General features: G+C 38.5%; 1 protein-coding gene across 3 annotated transcripts in view; it reads right to left on the bottom strand.

Moving 5' to 3' along the window:
- Window positions 1–16,309, bottom strand: part of samd4a (sterile alpha motif domain containing 4A) — a 38,819-nt gene that overhangs the window by 22,230 nt on the left and 280 nt on the right. For 2 of the 3 annotated variants that reach the window (XM_043262148.1, XM_043262146.1), the window contains exons 1-2: window positions 15,979–16,309; window positions 13,633–14,217 (exon numbers count right to left, since the gene is read on the bottom strand). The exon at window positions 15,979–16,309 is cut by the window's right edge. In XM_043262148.1, coding sequence (XP_043118083.1) covers window positions 13,633–13,828 — 196 coding nt within the window. In that variant the 5' untranslated portion in view covers window positions 13,829–14,217; window positions 15,979–16,309. Of the gene's footprint in view, window positions 1–13,632; window positions 14,218–15,598; window positions 15,795–15,978 lie in introns of all 3 variants that reach the window. The other variant, XM_043262147.1, reaches the window with a different exon arrangement.

The following is a 16,309-nucleotide window of genomic DNA, read 5'->3' as shown; positions in this document are numbered from 1 at the left end:
TAAATAAATAAACTCAGGCACAAAACAAGTCACTGTCTGAATTCAGAATATCATACAATACAATATTTATTTGTGAAACAACTGACCGAGCTGACCGAAGTGGTGTACAGAATAGAACAAGAACTCAGAAATAAGATGAATAAAACAGGGTTGTTAAATTTAAACCCTGACAATAACAAAACATCAACTAAAGCAATAATCAAGATGTATTGAAATCTAGAGAGAATGGATATGTCTTTATAGCAGATATAAAAGCAGAAGTAGGGGGGGGCTATATATGTTTAATCATTATTTAGTTTGCCATGCTTTTTTAATTTAATCACTGTCTTTGAGTTAAACTGATTCATTAAACTGATTCATTCAAAATGACTGATTCATGTAAAAAATATTTGTGTCACTGAATCATTCATTATTTTATGTACTGGTATAATGTAATTTAAACACACTGAGAAAACTGATAACTGATAATGCAATCGTAACTACCATTCACAATTTTGAGGTCTATTATAAATGCTATTACACATACATGTGCATCAATATGCAGGAATATTGTGAAAAATTATTATTCAGGAAGGAAACAGGTGACTGTCTTTGTCAGTGAGTCAATAAATCATTTAAATCAACAGATTCGTTTAAAACAGGTTTGTTAAGAAACAAAAAAAAAGCGACTGGTTGAACTGGGCAATTTTATGTAATTTACGCTAAGTATTCTAGCATGCTATTTGAAATTCAGCCACTGCCTTAAAAACAAGTGACTGAATCTTGCGTTCACGATTCAGTCATTTGTGAATCAAACAGATTCGTTTAAAAACACAGATTCAAAACACAAACTATTTTGCGAACAAGTTACCGAATCATTTATTCGATTGTGTCGTAACTCAATGTAAATTCTTGCTTGCTGATTATATGAGATGTTACATGTGAAGCGAATAATCTTGTGTTTTGTACAGAACAGAGTTATCCTTTTACATCAGCAGACCTTAAACAAACAGCTACACAGACAGACATGCTGTTCGCCAGACAGAGATGGGTGGTTAAACCAAAGCAGTGCACATTAGAGACCGTTCAGCCGTCCGTGCGCAGACAGATGTTTCCCCTTTTAATTAGATGAACTTTGAGTCACTTTTAATGAGAGACCGAACATAAACCCCCTGTAGGCCGCTGTAACAGCATCAGTGCCCCTCTTGACCTGGATACACGCCTTGATGACACTCAACCCCCATCGTATGCCACCAGATGCTCCATTAACACCAGGAAAACAATCGACGGCTGATAAAAACACACGCACAGTCATACAAACGGTCACGCACATGCCCACGTCTGCATGGGAGGAGATGTGTTTGTCAGACACATGATTCTCTCCTGCTAAAAATAGGACGGCCACAACACCGACTCCAAATACCAGTTGACTGCCGATAACACCCTATTTATATGAGACCACCAGAGACTGCATCAGCTGAACCACACACTCCCTGTGCTGACACACGGCACACAGTAAGGTCAGCGAAAGACAAGGGATCAGAGGCTGCTTTTGTGACCTCCTTTTCACCTTTGCCTCTTTTATAAAAATACTGATATATCAGATAGTAATTCCATGTTAGAGCTGCATGTATATGGTACTTTTTAAATATATCATATAATCATTACATTATAATTTATTACATTATATTACATTATATATTACATATGACATTATTATATATATATATATATATATATATATATATATATATATATATATATATATATATATATATATATATATATATATAAATAAATAAAATACCTCTTGGTTTACTTTAAACAGCATGTGGTGTGACAAAATTACACTGATTAAATTAGACTTTAAATTACACACACACACACACACACACACACACACACACACACACACACACACACACACACACACACACACATATATATTTGCCACTATCAACCTTTGATACATGGTGATTGATGTGATACATGGATTATTTGTGTTTCATTTAACTTCCAAATTAATATGAGGCCATTAAAACTATATTCACAATTATGAAATTAAGGAAATGTGGTTTAAAGTACTTTTAAATGGACTTTTAAAACTAGCTTTACAATTCCCTTTAAATCTAAAATTTAAATTTCCTTTTAAAGTATAATGTAGAGTTAAAATAGCAATATTTAAAATAGTATACAATCTAAAACATGTTTTAATTGCAATACATTTTAAAATCTAACTTATTTCAGTGGCTGCAAAGCTGAATTCTTAACGGCCTTTACTTATATATATAAAACTTGTATTGACCCCACACTTTTGAAAGGTAGATTACATACTAACAATACTTCAGCAGCACAAAAAATTTGGTGTTTTTCACAGTTGTAAAAGCAACATTATGATAATAACATGATGTCTCTTTCATAATGTTCATAATGTGGCTGCATCCATGGTGATCCTGGGCTCAACCATTGTCCAACATTTGTCTTGTTAGCACAACAAACACAGCAAGAGTTGGTTTAGAATAGGATCATTCCTTTTTTTATAGTTGTTGAGTCAACACAGTAAAGACACAATGTGCTCCCAGGACGATGATGCACCACTTTAAAATCCCACGGCCTCGGCTCGGATTCACAAATAATGCCAATACGCACCAGACACAGGAACCAAACCTGCTGCATAACACATCAGAAGGTCTAAAAATGAGGTCTGTCTGTACTTTTTTCCACTTATGAGGGGAAAAAACAACACTGGAATTGGTCTGTGGACACAGTACGAACTTGCATCGAGAAGATTTTTCCAGGAGGGAAAGTAGGGAGAGGAAAAATGGCCTATTTGGAAAAAGTGGCTAGAGAGTGAGAAGAGAAAGAATGAGAGAGAGAGAGAGAGAGAGAGAGAGTGCGAGCGAGCGAGGATGCCCCACCCATCCCTCTGGCTGCTTGCTCCAGCTCAGCAGTGAGGAATGTGCTGGCATACCACAGGTCCAACAGAAGAATGCACAGTTTCCGACTGGGGTGCGTTGCATCCGAAACGACGCTGGTTAGACACATACCTTCTTTTTGAGATCATCCCCCTCAATGCTACTTTAGCAAACACTTCCTTAAACGGGCTCCCCAAGATCTAATGCATTCAGCAGAGTAGTGGGTGGAGAGGAATATGGAGCATCAACGATGTGGAGAAAGGACAGGGAGGGGAAGTGAACGAAAGAGAGGAGAGTTACCGTATGGCTAAACCAAACAGCATTCCACCTAATGACCGGTGGAAACGCTTCCATGCGAAGGACAGAGCCCCATTGAAAAGATTCCCAGGAGTCTGGAATAAGACACTCCTGCGAGTGGGAAGCTGAGAGAAAAGCCTCAGAAGACACTCCAAGAAGTAACTGAGGAAAGAATGAAAAAATGACCCAATCAACGTGTGGTATCCTGAAATGACACCCATGGGGAGCGTGAGCGAAGATCTGGAGAGGCTGACGCTTTAGCTGGCAGAGAAAGAGAGAGAAGGGAAGAACGTAAGAAGCCCCTGTTGAACTTCAGTGGCCCCACCTTTCCTCAACAGCAGCTTTAACAGGCGATGGCTCTGTCTCTACAGGTCTACGCAGGCCCGGACCCCACCGGCACTCTGTCTGGGCCTTACAGTGCACTAAAATGGGGGATGTACAGTAGCTAGCCCGAGCCATGCCAATTGTGAAACCCAGTGATCCCTCTTTCCATTCCCAAGATGAAGGTGCCATGCAGCAGCATTGCTTTTACTAGTGTTATTTCTAGTTGAGAGCAAACCAACTAGCCCCATGTCTCTATCAAAGAAATTACTTTTTTGTATTGCGAAGATAAATAAATATAGTTGACAAATAAAAACTGGACTGTGTTCTATGGTGTAACAGCAAAAATCTAGGAAAACACCATAGGACACATCAATACATCAATACATCACCTACCCATATGTGTGTGTATATACTGTATACTGAATGTGTGTATAATTTAATTAGTGTACTATAAAGTAAATTTGCTTATACATAAAGCATATAAAATGTTACAAAATGTCTTCATAAGTTTTTTTTATATTCAATTGACAATTTTATATTCAATTCAATTTGACATAAAATATCATGTATATTTTATATATATACACACACACACACACACACACACACACACACATATATATATATATATATATACACATATATATATATATGTTTTGTTATCTATATTTCATAATATAAAAAATAATACTACATTTAGTCACTTAAATTATTTAATTTTACAAAATTGTGTATATGTATGTGTATATATAAACTGATTCATAATAATCGCTCTAAATAATTTAAAGATACTCAAAAGTATTGGTGTCGCAAAGGTGGCTCAACATGGGATTTTACATTCTCAATCTGAGAACAAACACAGCCACAGATAATGATGCAGCATGTTTGTTTGTGGGCATGTTATGTTGTAACAGGCAGTTACGTCATTATTCGGCTCTCAGGACAGTTAAATTTGTGGAGGTTTGCCACAGTCACAGCTCTGGCACAAGCACCGTTTTGGTGGAAATGGGGTTAGAAGATCTGCCTCTGTCTGTCTCGAGGGCCCTGACCTTCTGACTCCTACACAGACGGAGTTGCCCTCAGTCAGCTGAATTAATTACCCAGAGGCTATACGCATGCAGCCTCAGCTCATCCGCCTCCTCAGTTCCTTTTCACACACAATCACCAAATGTTACGTCTGCTGCAGAAATTAGAGAATGAAGCCGACAGTTCTAATTTTGTCTTGGCAGGCGCTTTGTGCCGAGAGTTCGTCTGTGCTCGATCGTACACTTTCTTCCTCTCTTCCTTCGAGCCAGTGATATTTATGGCCGCTAATCCTGTTCGACGTTGGAAATAGCAGCGCGGGCTAACTATCCATTGAGCTCAGCTGGACAGACAACAAAGTGGGAAACACCTGCCTCTGTCAGTAGACACAGCAGTCACTGTGGCTCCGAGTCATCTGTGCGTGTGCCTATTGTTCGGTACGGATGATGAGCTCTCGCTCTCAAACGCAGGAAGCTCGTCACGGGCCCACATGTGAACCCATTCAAGACTGACCCCGTAGCGTTTTCTCTATCTGATCTTTACTGAGTTAGATGAAAGCCCAGACGAGCTTTCAACCTGTGCAAATGAGCTCCGCCGCTTCCGTCCTGACTCAAATGCGCAAAAAACAGGTTTGGCCTGATCCTGAAAAAAAAGTACATTCCAGTATTTTGATTATCTGTGATAATCTCTGAAGCAACAACCACCAGAAAAATGTAGACTATGTAATTACAATAATGAGTAGCCTAGTCGGTGCATTTTTCTTTTGATATGATGGATTATGATTGTTTTGCTAAAGAGTGCTAAAATTTCACGTCCTCAGCAGTCAGTGAGGAAACTCTGAGGCCTCAGACTCTGGCCCCAAAAACCTGCTCCATTCATGCCCTCCAGACAAGACAACATTGGGCAGGAAGTGCCATTGTAACCTGACGACCGCAACAGCTGTAAAAGATGTGCTTGAATGGAGTGGAAATGTATGCTACCTGTGGAAGACCAAGAGGTTGTCTGTATTTTAACACTTTTTGATTTCACTAATAAAGCTGTATTTCTGTGCTGTGACAAATGAATTATTCCAAGTGCAAATATTTACACACACACACACACACACAGACAAACCCGAATTCTAACCTTAATCCTAGCCCAACGGAAATGTTAGGATCTTTTTTTACTTTTGAATAAAACGAAAAAGAACTTCAAATCACATGAGCCAATTGAACACAGATAACATAACAAAATGTATAAACTGAGAAAATGAGCAAATTTTACACACAGAATTAGCTAATTATGCCTGCTACATGTCTAATAGAGAGCGTTTGCCCTTTTGTAGCTAATCATTTTACAGACCAAATGTCCATGAACTTAATTAGTTGCTAGATGTTCACCCAGCTGAATCTTTTCAGATTTTCTTTCTTTTTCAGCCCTTTGTTGCCCCTGTGACAACGTTTCTGAGACCTTGAAATTGGAAATGATCTCAGTAAGGGGAGAAAAGTGAATGAGATTCTTTGTTTAAACAGTTGTTTTGTTCATATGATAAAATAAAGAAATAAATAATAAAAATAAAAAATATATATATATATATATATATATATATATATATATATATATATATATATATATATATATATATATATATATATTCATGAATTTAGGTATCACAACATTATAATGTAACAATTATGAACAAATGGACATTCATTTTGAGATTACATTATTAAATCAATTAAAGTTATTACAAGATTACGTTAAGCAGTGCTATTAAATTATTTGTGTTTTTAAAGATTAACATTTAGTGAGCTATAGATGATGGCAAAGGTAATTTAAATAAAGGAAGTGAGCAGGCACAATTAACACCATGTGCAAATATCCAATGTCAACTGAATTTTTTTTAAATCTTAATTGAACCTTCATAAAGACCCTTCCTTACTTTTCCTGTGTTCGCCAAGCTCTTGTGTTCTCTGTGAAAAATACATCACAGAGCAAAGAAGACAATGCACCAACAGACAAGACAGAGCAGATTACTTTAGGTATGAAACAATGTCTCAGTTTTCAAATCATGTCATTTTGTAATAAATTCAAACAATAAATACCATTTGTGACCTCTGATGTGTACTAAGACCGCCGCAAGGCTGATACAACTTGAAACTACACTATAAAAAAAGCAGTGTGTACCTTTAATCTACTCTCCTGTCTGATTTGTTTGTTGGACATAAATGGTGTTATGATTGGACATGCTTGTCCATCAATCAAACTCAATGCGAATAAAATTATAGTTAAAAAAATGATCAAGCTTAGATTTTGAAAGACTGTATCAACTTTTGATCAAGTCCCAAGTAAAATTCAGTCAGTTCCCAAAAAACTGAGTCTCAAAAATTAGGCCTCTCAGATTTTCTTTCCTCAAGGAAACTTTGGGGACAGCCTTCTGGCATGAAATGCCACTGTAACTCGACGACTGTAACGTCTGTAAAAGCCTCGCTAGAATGGAACATCAATTTAGTCTACCTGTGGACGTTCCAGGGGTTATGTGTGTGTTCGAGTGGCGCAGAATGTCACAGCCGGAGCTATTCCTGGAATGTGAGCCTCAAGTCTGCGGATTTGAGCGCAGAGAGCTCTATTTAAGGAAATGTCTGGGCCCCTGTGCTACTTGAACCCCTCACTCATTGACTGATCATTATTTTCCTATTCGAAAGAAATCTTTATTTCTGCACCTGGAGGAGAGAGAGCAGAGATTCCTTTGCGGAGGTTATATAATTGCATGAAAATAAGGGCCGATCCGTAAAAAAAGGGCATTTGGGCAAGTGGAAGAAACACATCCTCATACTTAAATACAAACCCTCTCCTGCTTCACGACTGTCTGGAGAAGGAGCCGAGCGAACTGGTGGGAGGGGGAAAATCTCAGCCTGACCTCTTAAAAGCACAATCAGCACTTTTAAACAAAGTCCTGCATTGTGGCACCATGATGCAGCTGCCTGCGCTATGCATTTACCAGCTGCAGAATATCGCATACTAAACAGTAGCTGCAAAGAGACAGGACATCAGCCTCGCCAGAGAGACACACTCAAGACAGTAAAGCAAACAGAATTGTTGGGTATGTGAAGAGCGAGTGTGTCTTCTGACGCATTGTTCTTAGCTGAAGTCAAGCGTGCACTGACAGCTCACCCCTCGTATGGCGTGAGCTATAGAACCGGTCTGACGGCGTGGGAGACCACGAAACCATGCATGAGGCACAACATGGGATGTGGAGAGGAGAAATCAATACTTTTGTTCTGCAAGTATGCATTAAATTAATCAAAAATGACAGTAAGGATGTTAATAAATTAACTTTCTGTTCATCAGAGTATCCTGAAAAAAGACATGGTTTCACAAAACTATTAAGCAGCACAACAGTTTTCAACATTGACAGTGATAATAAATGTCTTGAACAGCACATCAACATATTAGATTGATTTTTGAAGGATCATGTGACACTGAAGACTGAAGAATTGACTATGGAAATTTAGCTTTGCCATCACAGGTATAAAATTACATTTTAAAATGTATTAAAATAGAAAACCTTTTAAACTGTACAATAATATTATATAATATTATATTTTACTGAATATCCATGTTCAGTGCAAATGAATAAATTACTTGTTTTATTTTTATTTGCTTATTTTGTTTTTGATAAAAGCAATAAGTCTGTTCTCTCTAACTGACAATGTTATAAAGGTATATCTGGGACTGTGAATAATGAAAATAATAATTGGGATGTTTTACAGTCATTTTCATCTGACTAAAAGTAGGACTGGAAGTTCATTCAAAGTAGTCAGGAAAGTCTTATTCAGCAAACTTCAAGACACAAGCATTTTACGAACACTAAAATGTAACATGCATGAACATTTGCATGCAATCAACATAAAGGAAGTTAAAACCACTGCTAATTCAACTAATCAAACCCATCTTCAGTTAAGCACAGCAGTATAGAGAAGACCACAAAATAAACACAGGTCCCTTCAAAATCAGCAGAGATGCCTTAAGGAAAGTGAAGTTACTCGGTAAGGAGAAAGGATGATATATCTTATTGCCTTTCAAGTACCTGCATGTCATCTGTTCCTTTCCGCTGATATGAGCATATTTTGCCATTCATTAAGATGAGAAACAGGTGATGAGTAAGTTATCATTCACACTGACTCTGCTGCTGATGTCATCCAAGCTCAGCATTTTTCTAAGACACTTTAACAAAGTAAACATCAGTGCCAGGTTTTCAACAACTTTATTGTATACAGAAGCAAGGGTTTCTGGATACAACAAAACATGAATATGATTTTGAAATATTTAATGTAATTTTATCAAAAATATTTATTTTTGCCATTTAATTGACAAAGTGAGACCATTTAAGTATTTTTTAATATTTGATCATTAACTAAAGTTGGCCAAGAGGAACAGGTTGAAATGTAATCTATTCAGAAAGTGTATATTACAGTATATTATTTATTAAATGAAACATTATGAACAGCAATGTTTCATTTAGGTTATAATATGATAAATTATTTAAACTATCATGGATGTCAACTGACACCACTAAGATTTATAATAATTAATCTAAGATAATTGTATTACTAATTATTAATCTAATTAAAAAATATATATATTAATGCCAGAATTTGTAAACTCAAACCTAAAAAATGAAAATTCATCGTTACTTTTTGGAATCAACCCAAAGTCAACCTAAATTCTATCAAAGTTTAATTAAAACTGTCTAACATTTATAACTACTGTCTAACCTAATACATTTAAGATGAACATAAGACTTGTGGCTCTGAAACATTATGAGGGTGAGAAATTAATAACTTCTTGAGTGAACTACAGCTTCAATAGACTGTGTTTTAGCCATAAACTCACTACAGCCAAAAAACAGACTTGAAGAACAAGAAGAAGAGGGTCTTCCGGTCTGTAGATTGGGAGAGATAAAGTGAGTGCAAGTATTGCTAATAAGACAACCCAGTAGAGGGAAAACCACTCCAAAAGAACAAAGTAAGATAGATAATATTAGTGAAGTTGACTTCTTATGACAAGAAACTTCCTTCTAGTACAACGCCTGGTTACATCTTACTCAAGTATTCAATGGGACAACTAGTGAATGATGGTTTAATTTTACCTTAAAGGCTTGAACTCATAGCTGAGACCATAAACAACATATTTATCGTACTGGAAGTATTATTGACTCCTAACAGGCTAGTAGCCTGGCTGGCAGTGCAGGAGAACTTAAATGGAAATTGCCCTTATACCCTTTCTGTTCTAGATATCACATGACGGACTGAACATCAGCTCACACAAAGTTCTCCAAATGTTCAGCAAGTCCTACCTATTAATGTCACCACTGGCCAGTCGTGTGCTCAAGTGCTGTTACTGTAGAATGGCCAAGCCAACAAAGAAGACAAGGAAAGGCCTTTCAGACTGACTCTACTCATCTGATGCTTTCAAAAAGGGCTGACATATTAAAAATGTAGAGTTTTTATTCAGAGCAAAAAGGAATATATTTGGCAGGTTCTCCATGGCTGTCCCTGGGGTTGTGCATGAGTTCACGGAACACAGCGAGGGCCAGAAATAAACTGTTTGCTCATGCGTGGGTGCGATGTAACAGTTCGACACCCAAACCAGAAACAAGCACTCTTTCTGTTCCAAACAGCTCAGTGACGTTTCTATGAAAAGCAGAAAAGGGAAAAAACAAACTGGCTGGACAGGACAAGGTTCTGGACACTGGTCACTAGGGGAGGTGTGTCTCAAGGCCAGTGGATAAAGGCAATGAACTCTGCACTGAACTGAACCAGGCAAACCTCATAATCAGAGATACATTATTTAAAATGGAAACTGACTTCTTAATGTAACCTAATTACCGGCCTAGTTCTATGCCGGTGCTAAGCACAATCAAACGAAAGCAAGAGCACCCTCAAATGCAGCTGTAAAAATAGGGTACTGGCAAAAGAGATTTGGCGAACGCTCTGGTGCATATTCGTGTTTGCGCTCAGGAGAGCATCAAAGGTTTCTATTTACAATCTGTTTTTGCATTGTTGAGCAATGCAGCCAATCCCAGATACATATTGATTTCTCGAATGCAATGTGCAATCAAAAGTGATTAAGAATCCACTCATAGCCCACTCATGCGATTAACTGACAGCACTTTTACAACAATATAAATGTGGGATTCACTCCCGAAATTGCAATGAATGACATAGTGATAAAAGTCCAAAATAAAGCTAGAACACGTTACTAATTTAAGAAACACCCTCAGTGATTTAATTCTGGAACCAGGCCTGCCTAATTATCTCCCTTTCAATTACATTCCTTTTTAGTGCATTCACATCTTCTCCTAATAAAGGAAACAAATAATATGTAAAAAGAAAAGCGAGAGGTAAACAAATTTACTATTATTTCAGTTAAATCTTTTAAATTATAATTTGCAGTCCTAATATACATCAATAACATATGACAAATAGTTTGGAATAAATGGCTTTACAGCTCTCAAAAACCCTTACAACAGCAAGTCAAATGAATTTGATTCCCAATGAACGTAACAACCGATATATAATATGCTTGGAGAAAACTATATGCAGAATGCATCAATGTAAAATAAACCATGTTATGTTGTGATAATAAGTTCAATTACAACTAAATTATGGAACACTGAAAACACTAAAGCCATGACATTTCAGCTCTAAGATGTAGATTCATTATACTAGTTGTACAGTTTGACATTAAACTTACTGTATGATTGGGGGACAAGGATTAAAAACTACTATTTACAAATGTCAATGGCGACATCAGTACTCTCCTGTCACAACAGAGAGCATCGGTTCAGTATATATGAGTGTTTGACCTTTCTGAAGGTACATTTCAGTGCATCTCACACAGAGGCCTCCATGTTGGAAAAACAACTTGGAGAGCCTTCATCATCTCAAAGACACACACAGATGGACACACACCCATGCATACACAGAGGTATGAAGTCAGTCATTCATAACAACAGTGCCCCTCCTGTCCGGACTCTGCTGCCTCTGGGCTGTGAGGTGGAGGGGTGGAAAAAAAAGGGCCAAGGGTTAAACACCAGCTCAGACAGGAATAATATTCTGACAAACACTGTTAACGCACATAGATACATATACACTCTTTTGATCAGACTGTCCATGCTGGACGGAACGGTTGAAAAAAGTCAAACAACAACACAAACTAAGCAGGGATTGTGTAATACTGTGTGTGTGTGTGTGTGTTTTGGATTTACTTTAAACCACTGCACCAATAGTGGTTTAGACTGATATAACTAGATGAAGGCAGCACTGAGGAAATGTGAACTCTACCAAGGCAAAAATAGCCTTATTAGAGACAACGAAACTGAATACTACCTGTGACTCAAATGCAAAACGCACACATGCATTTTGTTACAGTGCCTGATGCTGAGATGAGAGGCAAATAAGTTGCATCATTTGGGTCAGGGGAACAAGGCAGCTCCTTCACAGAGGGAAATAAGTAGGTCATTGTGGATTCCTCTCATTGGCGCAGTTCTTTCCAAATAGTTGCATCTTTCCACTCAACTTCCAGCTGCAAGTTAACTCCATATCCACCGTTCTAATGAATGGGAATTTCTTAATGTGGTCATTTACTGGTTTGTAAAATAAGAAGGCTCTTTGATTTCACAGGACATTTCAGATTTCAGACATTAAGACACCTAAATTCATTACCGGATTATTATTAAAAATTATACTGTTATGCAGTATTTTGGGTTTGCCAGTGATGATGAGAACTTACGAAATTAATTCAATATTTTAATTAAATAAATGTTGAATTTAAACAATGCTGCAATCATTTTGCTAACTTGACCAATTCAATTACATCACAGTATTTTATACAGTATGTACAGTATTTAAATTACATTACATTAGCATTTTCACACTTTTATATACACTTTGTAAAAAAAAAAAACAAACAAACAAAAAAAATGAATAGCCTAAATCTTTCCTAGAAAGCCCTGAACCGGCTTCAAATACAAAACCACACCCTAGCCAAAAAATTGGAAACCGTGTAAAATATCAGTATAAGATCGGTTACAAGTTTGCTGAGCTAAACAAGTCAAAACACAACCTTCACACGGGAAAACAACAACTAAAACGCCTGAAGTGAGTTCACTTTGAGATGCCTAATGAGGGTCCAGGCTAAACCAGACGTCTACTTGAATGTAAGAAAATACGCTGATTAACCAAAGAATCCCTGCTGTCTGGTGAGTAATAGGAAGCTGACATTGCTCTGGCTGACACAGGCATAACTGCGTAATACAGCCTGAGGTTAATCGCACAGGTAGGCATGCACAGACAGACACACACACGCGCACACACATTTCCAGTGGATTCATTCAAAAGGTCACCACCACATACAAGCATGCAAATCCACCATCTGCAATAACAAACCAGCAACGTACGAGTCCCACAACAGAAACACACCAACCAGAAGAGTTTCACTTGGGCAGCTGGTTTTAATGTCAGTGAACACACAAGGGTGAGGACCACTTTAAAAACTTCACAAGTTCTTCTTTGATGTCTTCATCTTGATGTTTCAGAATAACAATGACAGAGCTGCACTAAAATCCCTCATATAAAATACAACACGCACCACTGAAAGACACAAGGAGGCTCTTTATGAGTCCCAGCCTACTATAAACTCTGATGGGAATCCCATGTTCAGGTTTTAGAGTGTGTGTGTGTGTGTGTGTGCAAAAATGAAATATGCAATACTGTACATTTATCTTTATGTATGAAATAGCCCTTAGGTTTGGCATGTTGGGTTGTTTATTTCTGTGCATAAATGAACGTGCTTCTTCTTTATTAGTTTCTATGGTCACCCACCCACACTAAAGCACTCTCTCAAATTTAGACCAACACTTTGGATTCAACATTACATACAGCTAGAGGTCAAAGTAAATCTCTATTTCACCAAAAAAAAACTTAGAGGTAAATTGAAGACAGCCAGATACTTATTCACTGACCCAAAAAAAGCTAGGTGCACCTGTTCTGGGTACACCTGCTCGTATTTGGTTAGTACTGTCAGAAAAGGTGGAAGCTTCTGTACTGACCTGGATTATTGGCCTCCCTTTCCAGAACATGCAGCTCGGTGCAGTCAGCCAAGGAATGCTCCAGACAGAGCTGAAGGAAGCGTGCTTGGGTTCGACTGACCCTCTTGAGGAGCGACAGTAATGCCACCGTCTGTTCGCACTCATTCCATCCCTTAAACCAGCCGGCAAGGACTCCCACCTGGTCACGAAACATCATGATCTGGTGGGCAGGCTCACGCTACCAAGACTTGGGTTCGATGAGAAGGAGATGGCCAAGACCCAGTAACGATGCTTTGCAGCTCAATAGAGAATCACCAAGCAGACGTATCCAAAAACGCACTTGCTTTCAGCTTTACTTGAGGTTTGACAGAAAACAGCCCTTTGAGATGTTATTTTCTAGTGAGTACCAATGTATTGCATCTTTGCTCTTGGCTTCTGGAGTAGTGGTAGGGAATCCCTGTTTGAAGCTTTTGAGATGGTATTCGTAAGAGCTCTCCAACCCTCTGACCACTTGGGGCTTACAAAACGTTCCTCAGCTCTCCTCCAGCATACAGTGACTGTCCAGCTTTAGTCCTGATGGCATTTTCCAAAGAGAACATCTCCTTTCTGTAAAAGTAAAGAGTGGTGATTATACAGTCCGTATTTTAAAAGAAATACAAACACAAAATGTCAAGCACTGGTGGAAATGTCATCTCAAAGCTGGCTGGTTTGTGGTCCAGTTAGGACTGTATAGCTGTTCGACCAGTTCCAAAAAAACAGGCTGACTACCTTAGGCTGGTTTGGCCAGCTGGTAGTCCATTAGCTATTAGACAACCAGCCAGTAGACTATCAGCTGTAAAATCTACATATTTTGAATCCCATTGCTGATTTTGGAAGCTTTTATCAAGGTGCCATAAGCTTTCCAAATCTTCCAGATGAAAACAACAAGTATGTGATATTTCTACAAAAAAAAACCCACCACGAACAGGTTAACCATTTATAAAGAGTTGGCAAATATCACATGGTCTCAGTTTGTGAAACAACTGCACTTTCCTTTCATAAGAAGCCTGAGACAAAAATAAAGCCGCTTCATCTGGTGGGGTTTCATTCTAGAGAACGATAATAATATGTCTCATAGTCTCATAGTGACTAGTTCATTAACTGGCTGCAGTACTTGAAAATTGTGTTAAGCGTGTTAACTAAATGAAAAAGGCATCTAGTTTGTGAATGAACCGACTGAGCACATCTCTTTCAGGAACAATCAACTAATCTTAATAGTAAATCTCGCATCTGAGATTTTGACTGAATAATGTCACGGCAAACACGTTTTTCTATAGATTAACGAATACTGCATAAAAACCTTGTCCCTTACACACCTAGTGTGAAATTTAAGCATGCGTTTTTCCATATTCATCATCCATTTCTATCAAAATGCAAGTTTCCTAAAACGAAAATCGAACCTGATCTTAATTTTTTTATGACGGACCAAATTTTCGGAGGATTGACGTAGTATTTATTTTTTATTGTGCAAAAAAACAAAAAAAAACCCAGATGAAAATTTCAACCTCAGCGTGTAGTGGGTGATCTGAACGACGAAGAAATAAAATCCGATTTTTGCAAATCCGTTCACAGCGGTGAGCCGCTTGTCGCCGCCTACTGGCAAAACGACGAACAGCGCAGAATGACTCGGTGAAGTGAAGCTTTTTCTAAACCGGATTTTAGAATCTGTAATGAGATGAATCAAATCCTACATTTGTCTAAGAGGCTAGCTGACGCCGGCCGGGCACTAGCGAGTTAGTAAAACGCGTAAACGTTACAGAGCGATCTTCTATTAAAAGCGCGCGCTGACGTTATTCGCTGATGAACTGTTAACCGGGAACTCCGCGAGACTAATGCACTCTTGATATCTTTTCCGAGTGCGGTAGGGTGACCTAAATATACACTTACCTCCAAAAAGCACCAGATGCGAACAAATAAAAATAAACACAGGCTTTCAGTTTCTACTCACGTCCATACATGCGGCACTCAGGCGACCGTCTCGTAAAATCGGAGCGGAATCGCAGGCTGTCCAGAACATTCCCAAAAATTGTTGCTCGACTGTCCCTACTGTAAGTGAACGCACACTATCCAGTCTTCGTTTTCAAAACCCTTTCCACATGAAGCAATTCCCCGCTCTAAGTCAGCGGTTTGGTGGGTCACCCTGCCTAAATAAATCGAAATGTTTATGAGTTACAATAAGCCTAAACTTTTAATAAAACAGACGCCTGTGCTGGTTTACATTTTTCATACTCGGAGTTCCCACAGAACGCTACTGGTGTGGCAAAAAATGAGAGATGTTGCAACCTAGGTTTGTACTGTAAAGGCTTAAAATGCTCAGAAGTCACTCACCTAAAGGCGCAGTTGCATTGGTGCTGGTCGCGGGACAGGACTGGACGGGACGGGGAGCGGTGCCCCTTCACTCTGGGTCAGTGTGTTTGGCCATCTTGACGAGGTTTTTCTCCCCGCAGTCAGTCGCTCTTGTTTAAGCAGCAGAGGAGAGTCTCGGCATCGCTTCCCACATGCTAATAATTAACACGGAGCATTACGTCAGGGGCTTGGCAGCACAAGGAAGCACAAAAATAGAGAACGGAGCTGGGGAGCAGATCGTATTGCTTATCCTACAGGAGACGACTGACCGGGGATCGGGGGATTTTTTTAAGGGAGAAAAAGAGTCCCGAGA

The sequence above is a fragment of the Puntigrus tetrazona genome, chromosome 17 (assembly GCF_018831695.1).
Source record: "Puntigrus tetrazona isolate hp1 chromosome 17, ASM1883169v1, whole genome shotgun sequence".
In the NCBI taxonomy this organism is placed as follows: domain Eukaryota; kingdom Metazoa; phylum Chordata; class Actinopteri; order Cypriniformes; family Cyprinidae; genus Puntigrus; species Puntigrus tetrazona.
The sequence above is the reverse complement of the archived record's forward strand: the minus strand, read 5'-3'. Positions and strand labels throughout refer to the sequence as shown.